At 46.1% G+C, this 20030-nt stretch overlaps 1 protein-coding gene across 1 annotated transcript; it reads left to right on the top strand.

Annotated features, from left to right (window-relative positions):
- Positions 1-1397: 1397 nt before the first annotated feature.
- On the top strand, positions 1398-17969 carry LOC103623420 (rho GTPase-activating protein 20). Its single transcript, XM_008642520.2, has 14 exons — positions 1398-1503; positions 4225-4395; positions 4913-5062; positions 5572-5613; positions 6344-6428; positions 7303-7380; positions 7563-7629; positions 8903-9091; positions 9825-10000; positions 10530-10691; positions 11790-11899; positions 12828-13017; positions 13616-13733; positions 14271-17969. Exons 1-14 carry the CDS (start codon positions 1424-1426, stop codon positions 16007-16009), a joined length of 3357 nt encoding a protein of 1118 aa, XP_008640742.1. The 5' UTR covers positions 1398-1423; the 3' UTR covers positions 16010-17969.
- The last annotated feature ends 2061 nt before the right edge of the window (positions 17970-20030 follow it).

The raw sequence follows: 20030 nt of genomic DNA on the forward strand, positions 1-20030 counted from the left end.
TGTTGCAGAAGTCAAAAGGTATAAACTAAATGGGAGATGAGGAGGGTGTCCCTTCCCTGACAGCTGGACTCCACACCAGCCTCTGCCATGGATTTCCTTTCTGAACTGTGTTACATCACGTAACCAACTTTTATTTTCTCACACAAACCCCTGGAGACAGACCTGCAGCCATGCTGAGCTTCTGTAGCTCCAGGGAGGGTAAACAGAAGCAAGTACTTCAAACCAGCCCCAGCCAGCCTTCCAGTTTGCTCTGAAAAACCAGACACAATGTGGTGAACACCAGTCATGCAAATTGACTGAAATGGCTCTGTCCTTTGCATTTCTATCACTGATATGAGGATAATACCTTCCTCTGACATCACAAGAATATTAATGTTGTCATAAGGTGCCAAGCTGTAATAGCCTTGTGTCCTCAAAGATGGAACCAGTGAGCTCACATGCAATGAATGTCTTCTGTGTTCAGCACAGACCTTGAAAAGTATACAATTAACAAAAGGAACAAATTTTCCCCATAGGGCCTCTCCCTCATCAACCAGCAATCATGATTTCTTTTATTCTTAGAATTTTTCATATTTTGTAACATTCAGAAGTCAAAAGATCAGTAAGTCTCAATATGCTCTGAACTCCCTGGCACTTAAAGCTCTAACATAGGCAAATGCTGAAATTAGAAATGAGCCATGGGACAGATTTTCCCATGCTTACTAATCAAGAGTCACTGATGTAAGGATTTCTCTCCCAGGCTAAAATCTGTCATCTTTCTCCGGCACAAAATTTATTTAGCAAATAAAAGGAGACCTGTGACCTCTGTATATGTTGACTTGGATAGTTATCATTTCTAACTCTCAGGTCTCACCATTACAGTCACCCCACTTCTGTGTTATATAAGATGCTGTGGCTGTTAAAAAAGACACAAATGTCTTGAGGTTAGGCTGCCTGGAGAGGGGCCTAGTAACAGCCTGTTTGCTGAGCCTTTGAGTCATGGAAAATGAAAATAGAGAAAAATCTACTAAGGAGCCTCATCCATTCCTCCAGCTGATGAAGTACGACTCCCTAGAGTGTTACATGCTCTTCATATCTTTGTCTGGTCCAGTTTTAAATTGTATTTCTATACCTTTCCCTAACAAACTATTCCATGGTATGAATGTTTGGAAGTTTTTCTTGAACTTCGTACTTCGGGTTTTTTCCTCTGTTTATTCATATAATTACTTTGAGATTTGGCTGTGAAAACATAAATGTGAGAGTTGAGCAGTGTTTTAATGATCAGGAAGGGAAGGGAGGTGTCTGACAGCACAGATCATGGCTTTCAGTGCTGAGGTTTCATGACTATTAGCTAGACAAAAAGAAAATTTGTAGAGTGCAATGAGCAGCAGGTCTGTTTCCAAGGTGGCCAGGCTAACTTGAATATCTTTTTGTCTTGCAGAAGATGAAGCCCATCGTCCAAAGAAGACGATCTACCTCATCTGCCATTACCAAAGCCCTTGGCAAATCAAAGTCCCATTCCAGGTAGAGGAAATACCTTTCTGACTCCTGTTTCCATCTTTCTGCCTATACAGACTGAAATCAAACTGGTTTTCAAATTCATTTAACAATGTTGAGGGCAATTTGGTCCTGCAGCAGGGGCAGGCGGGGGCAGGTGGAGAGGGACAAAGCACCAGACAGACGTGGTGGGTTGCAGGACATGGGCTGCATTTAGCACCCCTGAGGAGCATCCTGGCGTTCCACCTCAGCATTTCCCTGTGCAGCCACCCCCAGCTTACTCACTGCCAGAGCCCTCTGCAGCCCTTGCTCCATCTGCTGGACTGCCAGGGGGAGGGACAGCCCTGAGAATTGCCTCTGGCTCAGCTACAGGTACACCTGGGCAGGTTAGGGGGCTGGAGCTGCTTCTGGAGGTGGAGGGAGTGGTGGGAGGCATGCCCAGACCCTGATAGCCCTGTGCAGGATGGCATCAGCTCAGGATGTTTGTTGGAAGAGCCGCCAGACCCAGACATGCTCCAGGACAGCCATGTCCCTGTCAGAGGACAGCAGCTTTCCCTTACAACCAGCTGGGGTAGTGGAAAGCTGCCTTCCTTGCCTGCATCTCCATCGAGTCTCTGCTGATGCTTTGCTCCTGCAGTGTGAAGCACTGGGAATGTCAGCAGTCAGGGAGCCACATGCCAGACATGTACATCTTCTGCTGAAACTCTAAGTGTGCTTACTTAGCCCTGAGCTGAGCACCTCAGTTCCAACAGTGGGAGCTGAGTCCTCCTCGACCTCATCCCCTCTTCCTCCTGCAGCACTGTGTCGCTGCTAGAGACAAATAAGGGGATACCATGGTCCTTTCTGCCTTGCTCTGATAGCAGTCTTGTAAATAACATTTCCTGAGGGATTTTTTTAGTTTGATTTTTTTCTTTCTTTGTAAGAAAGAGATGATAAAGCTGAACTGATTGACATTTTGATCTGGACCAGCCCTCCCGAAGAATATCCCTTTTGTATCACACCATTGGTGATCGATGCACAGTACATCCTGCTTCTCTGGAATGAGTGTGGGGGGGTCAGTTGAGACTGGATCATTTAATATAAAGGGCAGGACTGATTTTCATTTGGTTGTCATTTGACAAAGTTATGTGACTTTTTTGTCCTTCCTCCCACCCACTCTAAATTGCACTAGGGGAAAAAAAAAGTGAGGAAGAGAAACAAATTCTTGACTTTATTTGGCTGGAGAACATCCTTGTGAGGGAGGGAAGCTTTAAATGTTTCTTGTGATGTATTGCTATGGAGGGAGCTGGTCCAATGCCATCTTTGCTTAGGCCACCAGAGCATCAGTGAGATTTTTTTGCTATCCTGCTGTTGTGTTTATAAAGCTGGGTAATCTTCCAGCTTTAGGAAATCCACTGCTAGGATTGTAAGATGCCATGGCTCCCATTGCTCAGCTGATAGACATGGAGACCTTTTAATACCATATCTGAAGGTTATTTAGCTTCTCACTTGTTACCCCACAGCTGCATAAGCCAAGGATTCACTTGTTGGTGGCTGTGGAGAGGTGAGGAGGAAAGAGGTAATTTCTGTTTGCCAGAGTGCAGGTGTTCCTGTGACTGGGGGATGATTTTAGTAAAGCAACTACTGGCTCGTTTTAACCTCACTCCTGTGAAATCAAATGAGTTCAGTTATGATGCCAGTGGAAACTGAGTTAAGACCAACAATGTCAAAAATACTACACTTACAGCTCGTGTGGTTTTTTGTTTGCGTAGAGTGCCCTCAGACTAGAGAGTAGAGCAGTAGAGGGTAGAGCAGAATTGCTGAGGGGTGAAGGGAAGGCAAGTATTCTTGCCTGCAAGCAAGATACACATTTTTGTCTGTGTGTAGAGACAGGAGGATCTCTGTGAGTTTTTTTCTGTGTCAATCTAAGGCTAGGTTCACTAATTAAATCTAATTAAATCAGGGTTAGGTACATGAACACACTGTGTGAACATGAACATGAACTCTTCCATGTTCACGCAGCACATCCCACGTGCTGAGACCCAGAAATGGCTGTGGGAGCTGTTGTGTGCCAGCTGACCTGAGCCCAGAGCAGTGCTCAGGAGGTGCTCAGTTGGGGTGCTGAGGTACAAGCGAGGAGATTGCGTTTGGCAGAGCTCTTCCAGCTGAGGACAGTATAGGGAGAGGGTCTGGTTCAGTCCCCATTGTTGACTGCAGTCAACATGCAAAAACCCTCAGGGTTTTCTGGAAATGGTGAGCACCTGCATGAATCCCAAAAGAAGCTGGATGGCAGCCAGGCAAGCCAGAATCAGATGTCTGGAATTAGAGGAGTACATGCAGTTCATTTTCTTTATGCTGCAACTCTTGTGCTGACAAATTGTTCCGTTTGGATGGAAAACATGCGCAGTAAGGGCAGTGCCCCCCGCGCCCAGCTGAGCCACGCCATGAGCTTTCCATGTTCAAGTTGTAGCTCACACACATGTGCAGGAAGTAAGTCTTTTACCTGAGTGAGAAATTACTCACAAACTACTATTTCAGCAGCTTAACATCACAAGATTTGGTGTGGGCATTTAGGCAATTTTCCATCTGTCTGAGGCTGGTAAAGTTAATTGTGCAGAGTTAGGTGAATGTGGGTCATAATAGAGAGCAGTAGGGGCTGGGAGAAGCACGGGGCTATCAGGCTCCTCCAAAACAGATGCCTGTGTCCAATCACAAACCCTTCTATGAAAAGCTTCTGACAAAGTCTTGTGATTTTTCTTACTCCTCCAGGGAAACTATTCTTTCCTCCTCCCATTCAGACAATGGGCTGCCAAGTGGGGTGTTCAGCAGCCCAGGCTCCACCTTCATCCTGGACGAGCGAGTACAGCTAACCGTGGGCCTGCAGACCCAGGAAAGACACCTGATTTTGTTCAGTGATATGCTGGTCATTGCCAAGTCCAAGTAAGAGGAATTCCCACTCATTCCTTTTCCCAAGTATGTGCTGTTGAAGCTAGGCTCAGTACATGGTGGGATTTCTGGGGCTGTCCTGTGCAGAGCCAGGTGTTGGACTCAATGATCATGTGGGTACCTTCCAAGTTTTGAGATTCTGTGATTCTATGAGACTCTGATCTATTTGTGGAGCACCTAGCAGCCTCCAAAACAATGCTTCTTTAGAAATGTGAATCTAAAATGTGGCATTTCCCTCTTCCACTTTTACAAATTCTTCTTGGTATTAGTGTTTCACTCCATTTGTCTGAAGGGAAAGGTTGTGTAATCAGTTTTGCCCTTTCCCTTATTAAGTTGCTTGAAGATACATCATGAGGGCAAGAGGTAGAAGGACAAAACTGATTGTCAGTCTGACTCCTTCTGCCACGTATAGATGAAGAGCTGTCACTGCAAGACTGGAAGGGTGCATGATCAGACTCTGGAGGTCTAGATGTTGGTCTCTGGCCTAAGGAATTAATAATTTCCATTGTAGATCCTCCTCCAGCCTGAAGCTGAAAAAGCAAGTGCATCTGAGTGAAGTGTGGACCGGCACCTGTCTCAGTGAAGTGACAGAGAAAAAGATGAGTCCCGAGAACTCATTTGTCATCGGCTGGCCTATCACCAACTATGTTGTCACCTTCAGGTATCTTATCAGACATCAGACCTCCCTCTGCATCCCGGTAGCTACTCAGGTCTCCCATGTGTCAAGTGAAACAATGACTGAGGCTAAAGGGCCCATTTCCTTTTCCATTTCCTTACCTTGAAACCTGGGTAACCTGTGCTGGCAGCAAAAGCTTCTAGGAATGGCAGACATTGGGAAGGAAATACTAGGAGAAAGAAAATAGCAATTAGAGGTCACTGCAAAAATAACGAGGTGAGATAACTCCAACTTCACAGAAAGGGATTTGTCCCTTATCTGGACACTCACCAGTATGACAGGAAACGTGGTCCATTTTGTTGCTGGGATTTTTTTGTTACTATTATTATTTGTTGAAATAGAACAGAAGTAGGGAAGGACTGTGCTTTTGTTCCAGGGCTTTGCAGGAAACAACTTTGACTTACAGCCATATATAAATGAAATTGGGTAGAGTTTCAGAAGGCTGTTACCCATTCAGCACTTGTTTGATGATCTGCCTCCCTTTTTGTCTTCAGCTCAGCTGATGTGAAGGAACGATGGCTGTCAGTGTTACTGTGGTAAGTGATCCTCCTTTCACCCTCCTTCTGGGTGGTTCCTCTATAGGCCTTAGAGAAATTTGCATGTCAAATTGTGCTCTGATTTTCAGCATGTTAAGTATCTAAGTACTGTTTGAAAAATCCACCTTTGAAACCTGAATATAGATGCCCCTGGGAGAGTGCAAAATTGGTGTTAACAGTTGGGAAAAAAGGGGTCCATCAGAAGATAATATTGTTGGAGCATCCTTTTTCCTTTGGAGTTGGAGGTTGACTTTGCTAATCACTGTGGAACTGTCAAAAGTGTTACTGATTCTTCAGATGTTTTTTGATTTGAACTAAAATTTTTATTACATTGTATCTAGAGGCTACAGTTCTTTCTTTTTCCTTTTATGTTTTGTATGTTGCTTCCACTAACACCCAGACAAAAGTGCTTATATAGGAACAAAGAGGGGAAGAAATCTTCTGATTTATGGAGAACAGTAGTGATCCTGAGGGAACACTGGAAGGTACTATGCAGGACACATCTATCTGCACTGAAGTACTGCATGTGGGGGGAGTGTTAGTCTTTGGGCTGCAGGTGGATAAAGAAGTCAGTAAGAGAGTGTGACTGCACTATGAACATTACATTCATATATGTCATAATTAATCTGTATTTATTACAGTGCCAAGGAGGATGTCCCATCCAAATTTTAGGGTCCTTCTCAAATTTGGTTGGGAAATTATATGCCTTCCCCTTTTCTTTGACTTTCAGGCATATCAATGAGGTAAAACAAAATGAGTATCTGAAGAATCTGACCCTTCAGATCTTTGTGCTGGATGATGACAACTGTTCTTCCGTAAGTAAGGCAAAGAACCTGCTCATCAGATCAGGAGTACACAGGGGTCTGTGGAGTAGGGAAGGGAAGGCAGGGCTGTGCTGGTATTCCAGTTTTAAATTCAAGTCCCACCTAAAAAGATTTAGAGGGTGTGCATCTGGGTATCCGCATCCTTCCCACTGGAAGCCCATTTGGAGGGTTTGAGAAATGAGGAGGTAGCCACACCCTTACCAAAGAGCACTGAATTCTTAAGATTATTCTTCACCTCTGACTTCTTTTCTCTTTTCTTTTTGCTTCACTTCAAAATTCATGACAGTTTGTGGCTGAGTGCCCAGTCAATTCCTATTTCCAGTGCTATGAGTTGAGGATATTGATCACGGAGTCACTGGTGTGTTGTCCTGAACTAATTTACTGGAATGTGTCCCAGTCTAGCATACATTTCTTGGCTTTGTGCCGAGCTTGGTGGGCCACATTTGCCTCCTGGGTATTCTTCCCTCAAAGAGTGACCCTGGGCACTCATGGTTGATGAGCATTACCATGTTCAATATTCACCTTTTTGAGTGACAGTGGCACTGTAATCAGTCAAACACTGATGGGATCAAATACAGCATTTGAGCACCATCCGCCTCCTGTGATTTCTGCTGGATGAAATCTTTGGATGGTATAATAGACCCATGACAGAAGAAGTAGTGGAGAATAGCTTTTGTGTTGTATAGGCATCATCCTTTCTGGTGTAGTTCAAATTCATACAGCTCATCCAACCATCATCATTTAGTAAAGGCAGTCATTAGACAGAGATGTGACATTTTCCCCAGATTTTCAAGCTACGAGAAACTATAACCAAACTTCTCACCTTTGTATTAGCTTCCTGTATTTTCTCTGTTTGCCTTTCTAGACTACTGCAGTCAATGTGTCCAATGTGGAAACTGCAGAGAGTGTGATGAAGAAGACCCTTCTACAGCTTGGGCTCCCTGTAAGTGGCAGTTGCCAGATCTTAGCTAAAGATGCTGGCAGCATCTGGTTTACAGGATAGTGTGGGTGTGGACAAGCCTAGATTTGCTGTCTTTTGCTCTCTGAGTGGAGGGCAACCTCATGGACCCTCACTCTGGCCCCTCTCAACTAACATTTTTCTCTTCTCTGTTCCTTATCCAACAGGGCAGGACCAGTGAACACCACCTTTGGGTGGTCTCAGGAAAAGATGAGCCTGCTTACCCTCTCATTGGTAAGAGCCCTCCCATATTGAGCATCATTTTGGTACTTAATACTGGCACCAGAGGGACAAGTGATAAATGATACTTTGTGTGTGGCAGAGAAACATCACAAACATTGCACTCTTCACTTAAAAAGCAATGGTAGGGACATTGTTGCTGATGGGAGGTGTGACACCAAGCTGCTCTGAGATGTCACTTGGCTTTTATGGTGTCAGCATCCACATTTAATCAAAGCATGGTGACATCTTTGAAAGACTTCACACTTACCTCCGTTTTCCACGCAAATCTGTGCATTTCTGGGTGGGAGCCCATCACACTTTTCAGCAGATGCTCCAAGTAAATAGGAGATCTTTAGGCTGGTCTAAGAAGTACCTTCTTTGCAGCAGATATGAAGCAGGGGTAGGACATGCCTCAAAGCCTGATTCAAACCCTCTGGCTGCTGGTATGAGCTTGCAGGGCTACAGGCTTGGAAGGCTGGTCATACTGTCCTGCTCAGCTTTGCAGTTATCTCCTCACAGGCAGAGCAGGAGGTCAGGGGCAGCCTCATCCCATCTTTTCTGTCTGTGATAGAGGTGTCCACTGATGTCTGTCAGAGCATCTCCTGGCACTTCCCAAGCCCTTTGCCTTTGGGCTCTGTCAGAACCAAACAAATTGCTGCAGTCATTCAGCAAGAGTGTGTTAGATCTAGAGGAAAGCACTTCAGCAACTGAAAGAAGCAGAATTTTTAGATGGTCTATTGGTGACTTACAAGCCTTCAGTTAGGAAGCTAACATGTTTATCCTACTTTTTTGGTACTTACGTATTTTTCATTGCATTTCAGTTCACAAATAATGAGACTGCTTTCCACACAAAACGTTGCATCATATTGAAAACCCAGTTTGTTGCATATGGGTTGTTATCTTCTGAACTGCTACCTTAATCCAATACTAAACTGACCTCACAAACACATGGCCCACTAGCGTCAATGCCTTTGCAGGCTGTTTATTTGTAAACTTTATTTTTTAACAATTTGTGTTTAGGTTTTAGAAACTCCTCAGGCTTGAGGGAGAGTAGGTGTGTATATGGGGGACTTGAGGACAATAACAATAGAGAAGAGTGCTACAGATCTGTAGGGGATGATTTCAGAAATAGAAGAAACAGTTTAAAATAAACCACTGAATTTTGTCTGTTAAATGCTAAGCGTTCATCATGGTGATCATCAGTGCTGGAATTTTCCAATAACAATAAGAGTTTTTAGCATAGCTCTGCATCTTTGCTTGCTCTTTACACAACTCTGCTCAACAGGGCACGAGCATCCCTTCAGCATCGCCTTGAGCTGTCTCCGGGACTCTGCTGACCAGCAACAAAGAACCAACAATAACACTCTCCTGGCTGATGGGACAGAGGCTTCCTTCCTTACTCAGCTCCCAAAGGAAAAACAGTGTCAGTTTGTCCTGAAACCCAGACTCCAAGCTCTGATGCAGCTGAGGAGAGGTAGGGGCTGCAGGAGTGTGATATAGGCAGATAGAGACTTTACTGCTCTCCAGTGCAGTGCTGAACTCTTCCTGGCATCACACACATATCCCAGAGTTGCTCTCATACCTGAATGTAATGTAAAGAGGAGGAGATTGCAGAGAGGTGACATTTCTCTGAGCAAATGTTCAGACTTAGCTTTCAGTCTTTCATTAGTCTTTAACTGCAAGTCATTGTAATAGAATCAGAAAATGCTGAGTTGGAAGAGAACCATCAGTATCATCGAGTCCTGGCCCTGGACAGGACACCCCAAAAACCCCACCATCTGCCTGAGCGCTTATTGAAGTCAGAGAGCCTTGATGCTGTGACCACTTCCCTGGAGAGCCTGTTCCAGTGTTCAACCACCCTCTGGGTGAAGAACCTTTCCCTGAGATCTAACCTAAACCTCCCTGACTCAGCTTCATGCCATTTTTTCAAGTCCTTTCACTGGTCACAAGAGTGAAGAAATTCTTACACTGCAGAGACAGCGAGGTTCCCTGAAGAATGATGATTGAGAGTTTTGCTGATGGTTGAGAGATGAACAAGTGGTTTCACTGCCATATGTTGTCTAACCATCCCCATTAAGAGTGCAGTTAATAAACAGGTGAGGGTAGAAAGTCCTTGTTTTGCTGGGAACTCTGCCTCCACTCTAGATTACTCACTGGCGAGCAGGAGGACAGACAGGCCTGTAATGAAAGTCTGTGTTTTCTTTCAGAGTCACTGCAGAAACACACCAAGAGGAAGAAGTCCTTGATTGACTGGGCCCTGCGCCGCAGCACCAGCACCCCCACGGGCAGCCCTCCGTCACAGTCCCCTACCACACCACGGAAGCTCTTCGGCCTGTCCCTGTCTTCTGTCTGTCCTGACGGAATCCTTCCCAAGCCAATCATGGTAAGCAGCAGCCTGGACTGCTTGTCTTGACATAAACTTGATGTGTTTAACCCAAAATTTAAAGCCACTTGCCATATTTATGAGGACTGAATGAGGAAGAGGACCACTGTTTACTTGTGATTCAGATTCAGCTCAGTAACAAGGTTGGGAACAACCCTCTCCTGGGTAATCCCTATCACTTCATTCACAGATGTCTGTCCTGTTTCAATGGGTGTCTCCAACCAGGTCATCTCCAGCTGACAAGGGTGATGTCAGTGGATCCTGCCATGCTACATAGCCTAGACCTCACTCACTGCAAGAGTCCCCTGGGCTCACACTTGTCACAGGATAAGCATGTCCACATGAACTGTATCTGCAACTTGGCTGTCAGGTTATTGTCCCTGATTAGATCAGGATAAATCTCTTGTATTGTTTTCTTCCCGTTACTGACTTGGTCTTATGCTAATTACATTACAAGACATGATGTATAATATACACAAACAAGAGGGTAAAGTGTTAGGCTCTTAAGTACAACTGGGTTTTCTCCTAGGATATGCTGCTCCTCTTGTACCATGAAGGTCCTTCTACTAGGGGCATTTTCAGACGTTCTGCCAATGCCAAGACTTGCAAGGAATTGAAAGAGAAGCTGAACTCTGGAGATGATGTTCAGGTAGATGGAGAGTCAGTCTTTGTGGCTGCAGCAGTCATCACGGTATGTTTGGCCAAGTAACTCAGCTGTCTGGGCTAATGGTACCTTCCTTCTTTAAGGAAGCAATGAGTCTTTATGGGTAGAGAGGGATTTCAGGGGAACAGAAAGCATTTTCCAGCAAGGAATGTTTTCACCTGATGGCTTGGGGTGTCTTTGTACACAGAGGTATCTGCCCAACACAGTGATGCTGGTTTTCACATGCAGACATGTGCAGCCCCTCAGGATGGGGCTTCCTTTGGCACCTCCCTGTACCAAGCCACCTCCAGCAGGAAATACAGTGATGTCCACCTGTAAGATAGCCATGATGTCTGTACAGTGCCAAATAACCTGAGAGATGCTGCACTGACATATGCATAAAACCCTTTGGTGGCAGCAGCACAGATGTTCTCTGTCATTTCTGAATGCAGAGAAGAGGCTGCAGAAGGTTTGGGAGGACTCGTACCATTTGAGTGCAGATGCTCTGCAACCCCCAAAAACAGGTCAAAGGAGCTGACCTGTGCTCTCTGGACCCCAAGCCTTCACCCTCTGATCAACCAGCAGGCACAAAGGAAAGCAGATGCTAAATCCAAGCAGAGGGGTTGTGGGTGGGGGATGAAGCTTGTGATAAGCCCCATGTTTCAGTAAGGAAAAGCCTGTATTTTGCACTGGCAATTAAATCTGGTCAGAATAATTTAGGCACCAAAGTATCCAAAGAACATCCCCTTGTTCTTGCTGGCCTGATATTCAGGCACTTTCCAACACAAGACATACATTGAGTTGTTGAATGGTCCCCTGAGAAAAACCAGCAGTCCTCCTAGCTGAGAAATGTTTCAGAGAGATCTGTGCGGAGCCTCAGGGCTGAGTCCTCTGCTGGAGTGGAGGTCAGTCCTACTCTGGAGAAGGGGCAAAACAGGAGGACTGCCTGTTCATCCTGCAGTGCTGCCATGGAAGAGTCTGAGGAGGACAGCTTGGTGGGCGTGGCAGGGGAGAATAAACATGTTTGTGTCATGTCTTGTTTTATCTTGTGTTTTATATGAATAAACAGTGACTATATGCATTGTGAAACTGAAACCAGGAATTCAAAACTGACCAGACTGCTCTACATATATATATTTAATTCAGGATTTTCTCCGAAATATACCTGACAGTGTTCTATCCTCAGACATGCACGGACTGTGGATGGAAGCTGTGGACACAGAAAATCGGGCACATAAGATTGAAGCTATAAAAAGGTTTGTAAAAGACTTTGTTAAAGTTTCTTTTGGTGGGAAAAGGGGGAGCATATGACGCTAAGAATAGCCTTCGTTTTCTGGGAGATTACTGGAAATGCTCCAGGCCACAGTGGAGGAGCTATTGCTGATTGCCATTGTCACTGATCAGAAAATTTTCTTTTCAAGGGTCTGTTTTGAACATCATTAACATTTCTGACCCCAGAAAAGTCATTAAAAAATTCTTTTCTGATGATTAGTTCAAATTACCAGAACAAGTAAACTGAAAAAGCACAGTAATTCAGCCACCAGGAGTGCATCAATGGTAGCAGAATTAGATCTTCAATGACAGTAACTTTATTCTTATGTGCACAAAATGAGGCTGATCATCATATTGGCAGTTAGAAGAAACAGCCCTGTCAAGGTGGTGACCAGGACCTTGAAAACAGCTTTACTGCCTTGAAACTGCTGCCACGAGCAAGAACAGTTTATCAGCCTCCTGTTGGATATCCAGTATATTCAACCACAGCTCAGCTCAGTTTTTGAACCTTACCGTTTAGCCTGGGCCTTCTTTCTCCATGGTCTCCATAGCACAGGACACGGCAGTGGCGTGGTCTGGCACGCTGCTGGCCTGGAGCTGTCTCCTGTCTCCTCTGGGCAGTCCCTGTTTTTTCAAGGCATTGTGGGTTCCCTCCCATGTGCTCTGAACCCAAGTCCTTTGTCCCTCTAGCTCTGTGACCAGAGCAGGTGGGCAATATGGATGCAGAGTTGTGGCTCTCACATGAGTTGGTAGAGGGGAGTGACACAGACTCACCTTATTATCAAATGGGGATGTCTCAGGCTGGGTACAAAGGGGCAGAAGGGAGCAAAGCTTTGGAATGTAACTTCTGGTATTCAAAGAGCAGATGTTTGTGAACAGCACTGTTTTCCTTTGTTCCCACCCCCTGAATAGTCTAGTCAACCAGCTTCCAGAGGCCAACCTCATCTTACTCAGACACCTCTTTGGAGTCCTCCATCATATTGAGCAGAATTCCGGAGTGAATCAGATGAATGCCTTTAACCTGGCTCTTTGCATAGCACCCAATATGCTGTGGCTACCAAGTCCCACTGGGCCTGAAGAGGAGAGCCGGTCCACAAAGAAGGTAATCTTCCATAGGTTTGGCCTCACCTCTGTGTGCCCCTTTCACTGCTTTTTATGGGCACTGCCTTTTGTTGTCTAAGGAAGGCATAGGGCCAGTGACAGTGCTGGCTGAGTGGCATCCAGGCCCCATCCTTTCCCCTGTGCAGCTGTGCCCATGCCGGGAGGGGTTTAGCTCCTCAGACTGTCCAGGGTGAACAGGGAAGTGGTGGTTGCTTTACCAGATGAACTGCCTATATGGTCAAGCAAGCACAAGAAAATTGGAGCAGTTGAAGTTGGACACTGCCACCTCAGCTGGGACAAAGTAAGCAATGAGCATGACAGTGCACCAGAAAGGAGGAAGGCTTGCTTGTAGCTTCTGAGGTGTAAGCAATAGTGAGGAAAATTGTAGAATGTGCTATACCTGGCTCACAGTACCAGTTCACATAGTTCATATTCTTGCCTCAGGTGTTCATACAGATGCACTACCACATTAATAACAGCTTCTTGAGGAAATTACACCTTTGAAAGAAAATGAGAACAATCTGGGTATGATTTTACTTGCTGTAAATGGCTGGCTCTACTTTCATGAAACTGAATCTGTGAATTCCTGTCTTTGCTAGGTGGCCTTGTTAGTGCAGTTTCTGATTGAAAACTCGGGAGAGATTTTTGGGGGTGATATTGCTTCCTTGTTCCAAAGACCTGACAAAAAGAAGTCCAAAAACTCAGCAGAATCTCTGGGTAAGTTGGTGGTAGCAAATCTTCCAGAAATATTTAAAATCTTTTAATAGGTAAAGTCCTCAGACAAAAGAGTTTGCTTTACCTTCATGTTTCTTCTAAGGAAAAGCACTGAAAACCAGTTGTGTTTTCAAGCATAGGCAGGAAGAGATAGCAAAGCAGAAGGCTGAGGTGCAGAACCTCCAGTGTGTCCCCAGGGACTGCTGTCTTTCTCTGTGGCTGCTGTTAAACCTACTCTAGCCATTGCAAGAATTTCGTGTAGCCATAGCACTGCCATGTCCCAGCAGTCTTTTTATTTTCCAGGTTAGTTCTGTAAAGCTAAACCACATGGTTTGTATGGAGAGTTGTCTCTGTTATCTATCCTGTGAATACAGGCCAGTGGTGAAAACTTAGGTCATCAAGCCAGCCAGAATTTTTTTATTATTGCCTGTGAGAATAATGGATCATCTTTGTTTTCCCATGGGCTTGATATAATTTCCCTGTTTTAGTTGTGAGGTACTTTATATATGGCAACGAATTAATTTGTGTCCTCTGCCCCAGACATAGGTTTGGCTCAGCATGATGATTCCTCTGATGAGCTGGAGTTTTCCATTTGTGATCCAGTAGGGCCAAAGCACCACCTGGAATCTGAAACAGATGCCATGTTTGAACCACCCAGCAGCTTGTTACTTGATGAGGATCAGGAAGACTGGGACTTGTTCAGTGAGATCACAGCCTGCTACCAAAGCAAAGCCCGGACCAATGCCAGTGCAGACAGCTATGAGCTCCTGGAGGAGGATGGCTCCTTCTGTTCCCTCGGTTCCATACGCTCGCTCAGCCCAGCCAGGGACCGGTGCTCCTCAGAGCCCAGCGTCTGCCTCAGCTCCCAGCTGCCTGCACAGAGCCATGAGCCAGTGGCCCGCCAGTCCAGCTGCGATGCCACCATCATGAGCAGCCACACAGACTACATCCACAGGCTCAGGCAGCTGCAGATGGAGAGCCAGAAGCTGATTGATGAAGGCCTAAGCCCTGGGGTTAATATGGCCAGGCAGAACTTGTGGCAATCACCTCAGACCACCTCCAGGGTGAAGCAGCTCAGCCTTCAGAAGTCCAGCCTGTCCAACAGGTCCAGCTTCTCCAGCCTGTCCTCTACCACCACCTCCCCTTCTGCCTCCTCACTCAGCTCCTTAGACAGTGCTTTCTCCTACTGCTCAGAGTCATCAGCAATTAGTCCCACAGATGTCTCATCCCTGCCATTCATGTTTGGCACTTCTGCTAGGCTTCATGCTGTGTCTCCCACGGCTACCAAAAGGTCCCAAAAAGAGTGGCACAAATCCTTCACATCTCCTGTGCCTTTACATCTGTGCAATCTGGACAGTTTTCAGAAGGATGAACCCAAGGCTGGAGAGAACAGTCATTGCTCTGGAGAGCAGAAAAGTTTTCCATGTGTGAGCACAGCTGCCATGGGAAGTCCATTCACTGACATTGACTGGGAAGAAGAGGAGAGACAGCTGAGTTGTTCAGGGTGCCCTGGCCCAGGGCTCAGGAGCCAGGATTGTACCAAAGAGTTTGAACAACACCCTGAGTTCCCAGCTGCCAGCCCATCCAGCGAGACATCCCCACAGGTCAGCCACCAGCAGCACAGGGAGAAGACAGTGAAGAACATAGAAATCAAAGGCATTGATGACTGCCCTCTGAGCCAGGAAAGCCTGAAGCGCACCAAGATAACTTTTTATGTGGCCCCAAATAAAGAAAGTTCTTGGGGGTCTCAAGTGGGAGAAGAGGAGAGATCTGTGACAAACACCAGCAGCAGAGACCCACCCAGCAGCAGCAGTGAGCAGAGCCTGTCCAAGAGCTTGCAGACTGTGAGAGTCCACATCCCCCAGACAGTTTTCTATGGGCAGAACACCCCCCTTGTCCTGCAGTCCATCTCCAGGCGCTACCACCATAAACCAACAGTCCCATCCCTGCAGGCCGAGCACAGAGAAAGCCCCCAAAGTGCCTCTGCTCCCAAGGAGCTGGAGAGACAACCAGTGGAAATGGCGCAGGCGCCACCCCAGAGCAAGGGCTTTGACACATTCAGCCACACCATCCGCATCATCCTCCCTGACTCCATCCGAAACACCATCAAGGAGTATTTCAAGCACGATGAAACCGAGCCCTGTCCCCCAGCAGAGGTGGAAGCAGTGGAGAAGGAACTCCTCCGGAGCAGGGTGGAGTGGCTCAGGAGCCAGCCTCTGGCAGAGGTGACTGCAGAGGAGCATGACACAGCAGTGTTTGCAGAAGAGACATTTGTTTAAGGTGATGGAGATGGAGAAACTAAATATTTGTGTATGTGCAACAGAAAATATTCTGTAATATATGATCAGGATGTGTATGTAATGATGGGGCTCAATACTCATTGGGGGGGGGGGAGGGGCTGTGTTTTCTTTTTGCCCTTTTCTGATGGCAGAGACCACACTGGCTGGGTGTGTAGTGGACTGAATACCACCAGACTCTCCCTGTCCATGAATTAGCTGACCTGTATAGGGCCTGACTCCATTTTTTTTTATAGCAGGAAAAGAGAAATGTTGCTTTATTTTCTCCAGTCAGCTGCTGATGTGTGTGGATGACTGGACAACTGGGGCAGCTACTGCTCCTTAAGAATTAGTTAAAAATCTTTACACTTGCACAAAACCCACCATTATTCACTGTTCATCACCACCATTCATCCAAAGGAAAATCCTTCACCTCCATTCCAGAAATCACTGCTGCTTCACTCTGCTCATCTGTTTTGTCTGTTGTGATCTAGCTCACAGCCCACATCTGTTACTTGTTGAGGCTGGGTTCCAAAATCAGCAGCTGGAGCCCAGAGTCCAAAGTCCAGCATTCACTGACAGACAGCATATGTAACATTTTAAACCCAAGGTTGCTTTTTTCTGGAATTAATTTTGCAGTGATTGTTTCTTTCTCGTACCTTCCCCAAAGTTAGCATTTGACAGAGACACAGTTACTATAAAGGATTTTAGTACTGTCACTTTGACAGGGCTATGAATGTTCTTCAGTGTCCTCTGGGAGTAGCTCAGTAGCTAGGAGTTTCAGTCCTAGTGAAAGTTGACAATATTCTGTCAATGCTGATGCCCCTTTCTAGAAGCAGTGTGGATGAGGCAACTAATCAAATTCCTAGTCATGCTGAGAGGGACTTGAGCAGGGCTTGGTTTTAGCATGAGGTCAAGGAGTTGTGGAAGTTGTCAGGAATGATGTGCAGTAGATGCTGAAGCAAAGTCACATCTGGCCAGAAAGCTGTCAGTCCATACAGTGAAACTGTCCAGGCTTCATCACAGATGCTGGCTCAGAGAAACATTGAGTTCCCACTCAGCAGAGAATGTGGCCCAGTGCGCTCCAGCAGAATTGAGTTTTGGGAAATTCCAGGCAGGGATGCGCTAAGCAGGCTGCTGATAAGGACCAAAGAGATGCAGCTAGTGGACTCCTGGAGCATCCCTATGATTCCATTCAAAACCATGCTCAGAAGTGCCACAGACTTAGTGGGACTTGTTAGAGGGTTGTAACACTGCCAGCTGAGCTCTAAAAAGATGCTGAGAGCACCACATTAGTTTAACAGGTTGTTTTAAGAAAAGAGTAGGAAAAGTCTCAAAGGTTAAAAGGTTTGGGATGGTTCATTTGCAAGTTACGTGAGAGTTTTCTATGGTGGTATCTGTCAGAGAGACAATCCTTTTACTCAGTGGACAGTGAACTGGTGAAGGAGAAGAGAAATACATGAATCCTAATGACTGAAAGGTAGTGCTTGTGGAGTAAGTACCCCTGCAAGCTGCTGAGTGTCTGAAAATAGCCAGAGCTGGAGCTGCATGACAGCTGCCATGGTTCAGTCCTTGCACAGAGGGGAAAGCCACCTGTGTAAAGTTATCTAATGTCAGATCCTCCACTCATCTGCCAGGTGCCTCTGAGAGTCAGTGACAGAAACCTGGCCCAGTACTCCAAATTCACATTATCAAATACTAGGGCAAGGGAAAAGGGGGGAAGCCTAGAGCCCACTTTCCAAGGTGTATACAGTTTGTTTTGTTAGATGAAGGGTGTTTAACTCTCAGATGTGGCACAATCTGTCCCAGGTCACCTTTGTGGCCCTTGTATAATGAAAGGTGTATATAATCTTAACACAACTCCACCACCACTATAATCTTCCTCACACAAGAACAGCAACAAGGCATCCACAGTCTTTTTTTCCAGTTGTAACTGTTTTAATAAAAGACACACAAGTTGTCATTGTGGTGTTGTCACCTTTTCTCTCCTTGCTCTTGCTCCCCTCGCCCCTGTGTCAGGATGGTACCATTTGCACTGAACTGCTGTAAAACACACTCACCTCCCAGCCCAGGTCTGCCAGGTTGGCCATACTGCCAAGAAGCCTTCTGCCAGCACCTCAGTCTAGGCCTTACTCCTGTCTTTTCAAGGTGAAACAGCACTAAATATTGTAAGAAAAGTCTGCCTGTTCTTGGAAAAGAGATTATTCTGTATTCTAAACATGCTAACAGATTGTAAATTCAGTGGCTGGGCTCAGGTCAAACAAAGGGGACCTGAACCAAATGCAGAGTAAGAGCTCACAATTTGCATCACCTAAAAGGAACACAAGAAACTTAGAGATTAGTTTATAGAAACACTGGGAGAGGCAGGAAAAAACACACAGTTTTCCTTGCCTCATCTTAGGCTGCCTGAGCACAGTTCCCTGGGTAGCTGCTCTAACCCAGCTCTGTATTAAGCATTTTCCTTTATTTAAAACAAAACAAAACCCTGCAAAACATAGTACAAACCAGGGTTCTGGGCTTGGAAATTTACAGCACTCCTTTTCCATGAGCTAGGCAATAATGCAACTCAGAGACCAGTCTTGAAAATGTTCCACAGCCCCCAGCTTGCTCATAACAAGAAATAAATACAAAGACACTTGGTTGGCTTTCTGCTCCAGAAAGGCCACATTTTCCCTTAACGTACAGCCCTGAGACACAAATAGGTTTCCCTTCTTTCTCTGCCCTTTTGCAGACCATTTAGACCACGTTGGCCTGTCACATACTGAAAGCCCCACTCACTGCCCCATCGGGTGCAGGCTCTCGGAAGTCGTGTTACACGGTCACCACACAGGAAGTGAGGCGCCTTCAGGGCCTGCTCCCAGTACAGACCAAGGCCAAACAAGTCCAGGTCACTTGCCTTGAAGAGAAATTACTCATGCAGTTCAGCCTCATCTTATTTCTGCTCAGGATATATGATTTCTTTCCTTATCCTGCAGGCTGACAGAAACATAACAGAAGAGCCCGAGGCAGCTGTAGTTTACTTTAACCTTTTCAGTTCTATTTCTGATGATTCAACAGTCAGGAAAGGCAATCTTCTAAGACATATTCTCCCTCATCCTTTGCAGGTAGCTAGCTCCCTTGTGCAGAGGGCTCTCCATTATCCCATGGCACCTTCAATGGGACAGACAGCCCCACCAAAGAGTAGCACGGGCTACTTTGACTCTCTGCATTTCAATAGTAACAGCTTGTCCTAGAAACTCTTTCTTCAGAGGTCACCTACACTCTGAAGAGGAAAACAGCAGTCATTCAACCCTTCTGAGCCAGAAGCTGCTCCCTCCCTTGCCATCCTGCCAGGATGTGTGCAGAGAGCTGAGATCTTCCAGCAGCAGCCTGGGGTCCAGCTTCAAGCTCACAACAAGGTGGGGACCGACGAGTGGGACTGCAAAGCTCTAGATCACCTTTGCAAGTGGCAGCATCAGGAAGGGGAGAGACTTGAAGTGCTACTGAAGGTGGTGGCTTAACTGCTTTCATTTAATCCATATTTATTCTTTTTGCTTTTTCACAGTAAACCTGGGACAAGTTGTAGGAGAAGGGATTTGGGAGAAACAGGCACAGCCTGGAAGACTTTTCTGATGTATGACAAAGCAAAGGGCTACCCTGTGACATGCCAGTCACAAGCCTGAAGCCCTAGTACATCACCACATCCGTGGTCCCCAAACAAGGCTGGGGCCCTGAAAAAAATCCACCCTGCTGCCTTCACCTCTTACAGCACATGGTTCTGGCCCATGCCAGGAAACCCTTCCTGCAGGTACCCCTCTGCTAAGAATAAAATTCTGACATGGATAAAAATTTGTATCGATTTTTGCATGAAGGATCAGAGAGGAAGACAAGGCCTACTGCGGGGATTCAGGGTGTCACTCATCACCTGTGCCTGAGCCCACAGGGACACCAGGCCATGCCGGGAGGGGCAGGGGTGGTGCCAGCAGTAGGAAGGCATGGAGGTGCCCAGGGACCATCAGACACAGACGGCAGTCGTGGCTTCCCG

The sequence above is a fragment of the Corvus brachyrhynchos genome, unplaced genomic scaffold (assembly GCF_000691975.1).
Source record: "Corvus brachyrhynchos isolate BGI_N302 unplaced genomic scaffold, ASM69197v1 scaffold220, whole genome shotgun sequence".
In the NCBI taxonomy this organism is placed as follows: Eukaryota; Metazoa; Chordata; class Aves; order Passeriformes; family Corvidae; genus Corvus; species Corvus brachyrhynchos.

Coding starts and splice junctions, on each gene's coding strand:
- LOC103623420 (XM_008642520.2), top strand. CDS start 1,424: ATGAAGCCCATCGTCCAAAGAAGACGATCTACCTCATCTGCCATTACC. Junction 1,504..4,224: donor AAATCAAAGTCCCATTCCAG/GTAGAGGAAATA, acceptor TTACTCCTCCAG/GGAAACTATTCTTTCCTCCT. Junction 13,018..13,615: donor AGAGCCGGTCCACAAAGAAG/GTAATCTTCCAT, acceptor TGTCTTTGCTAG/GTGGCCTTGTTAGTGCAGTT.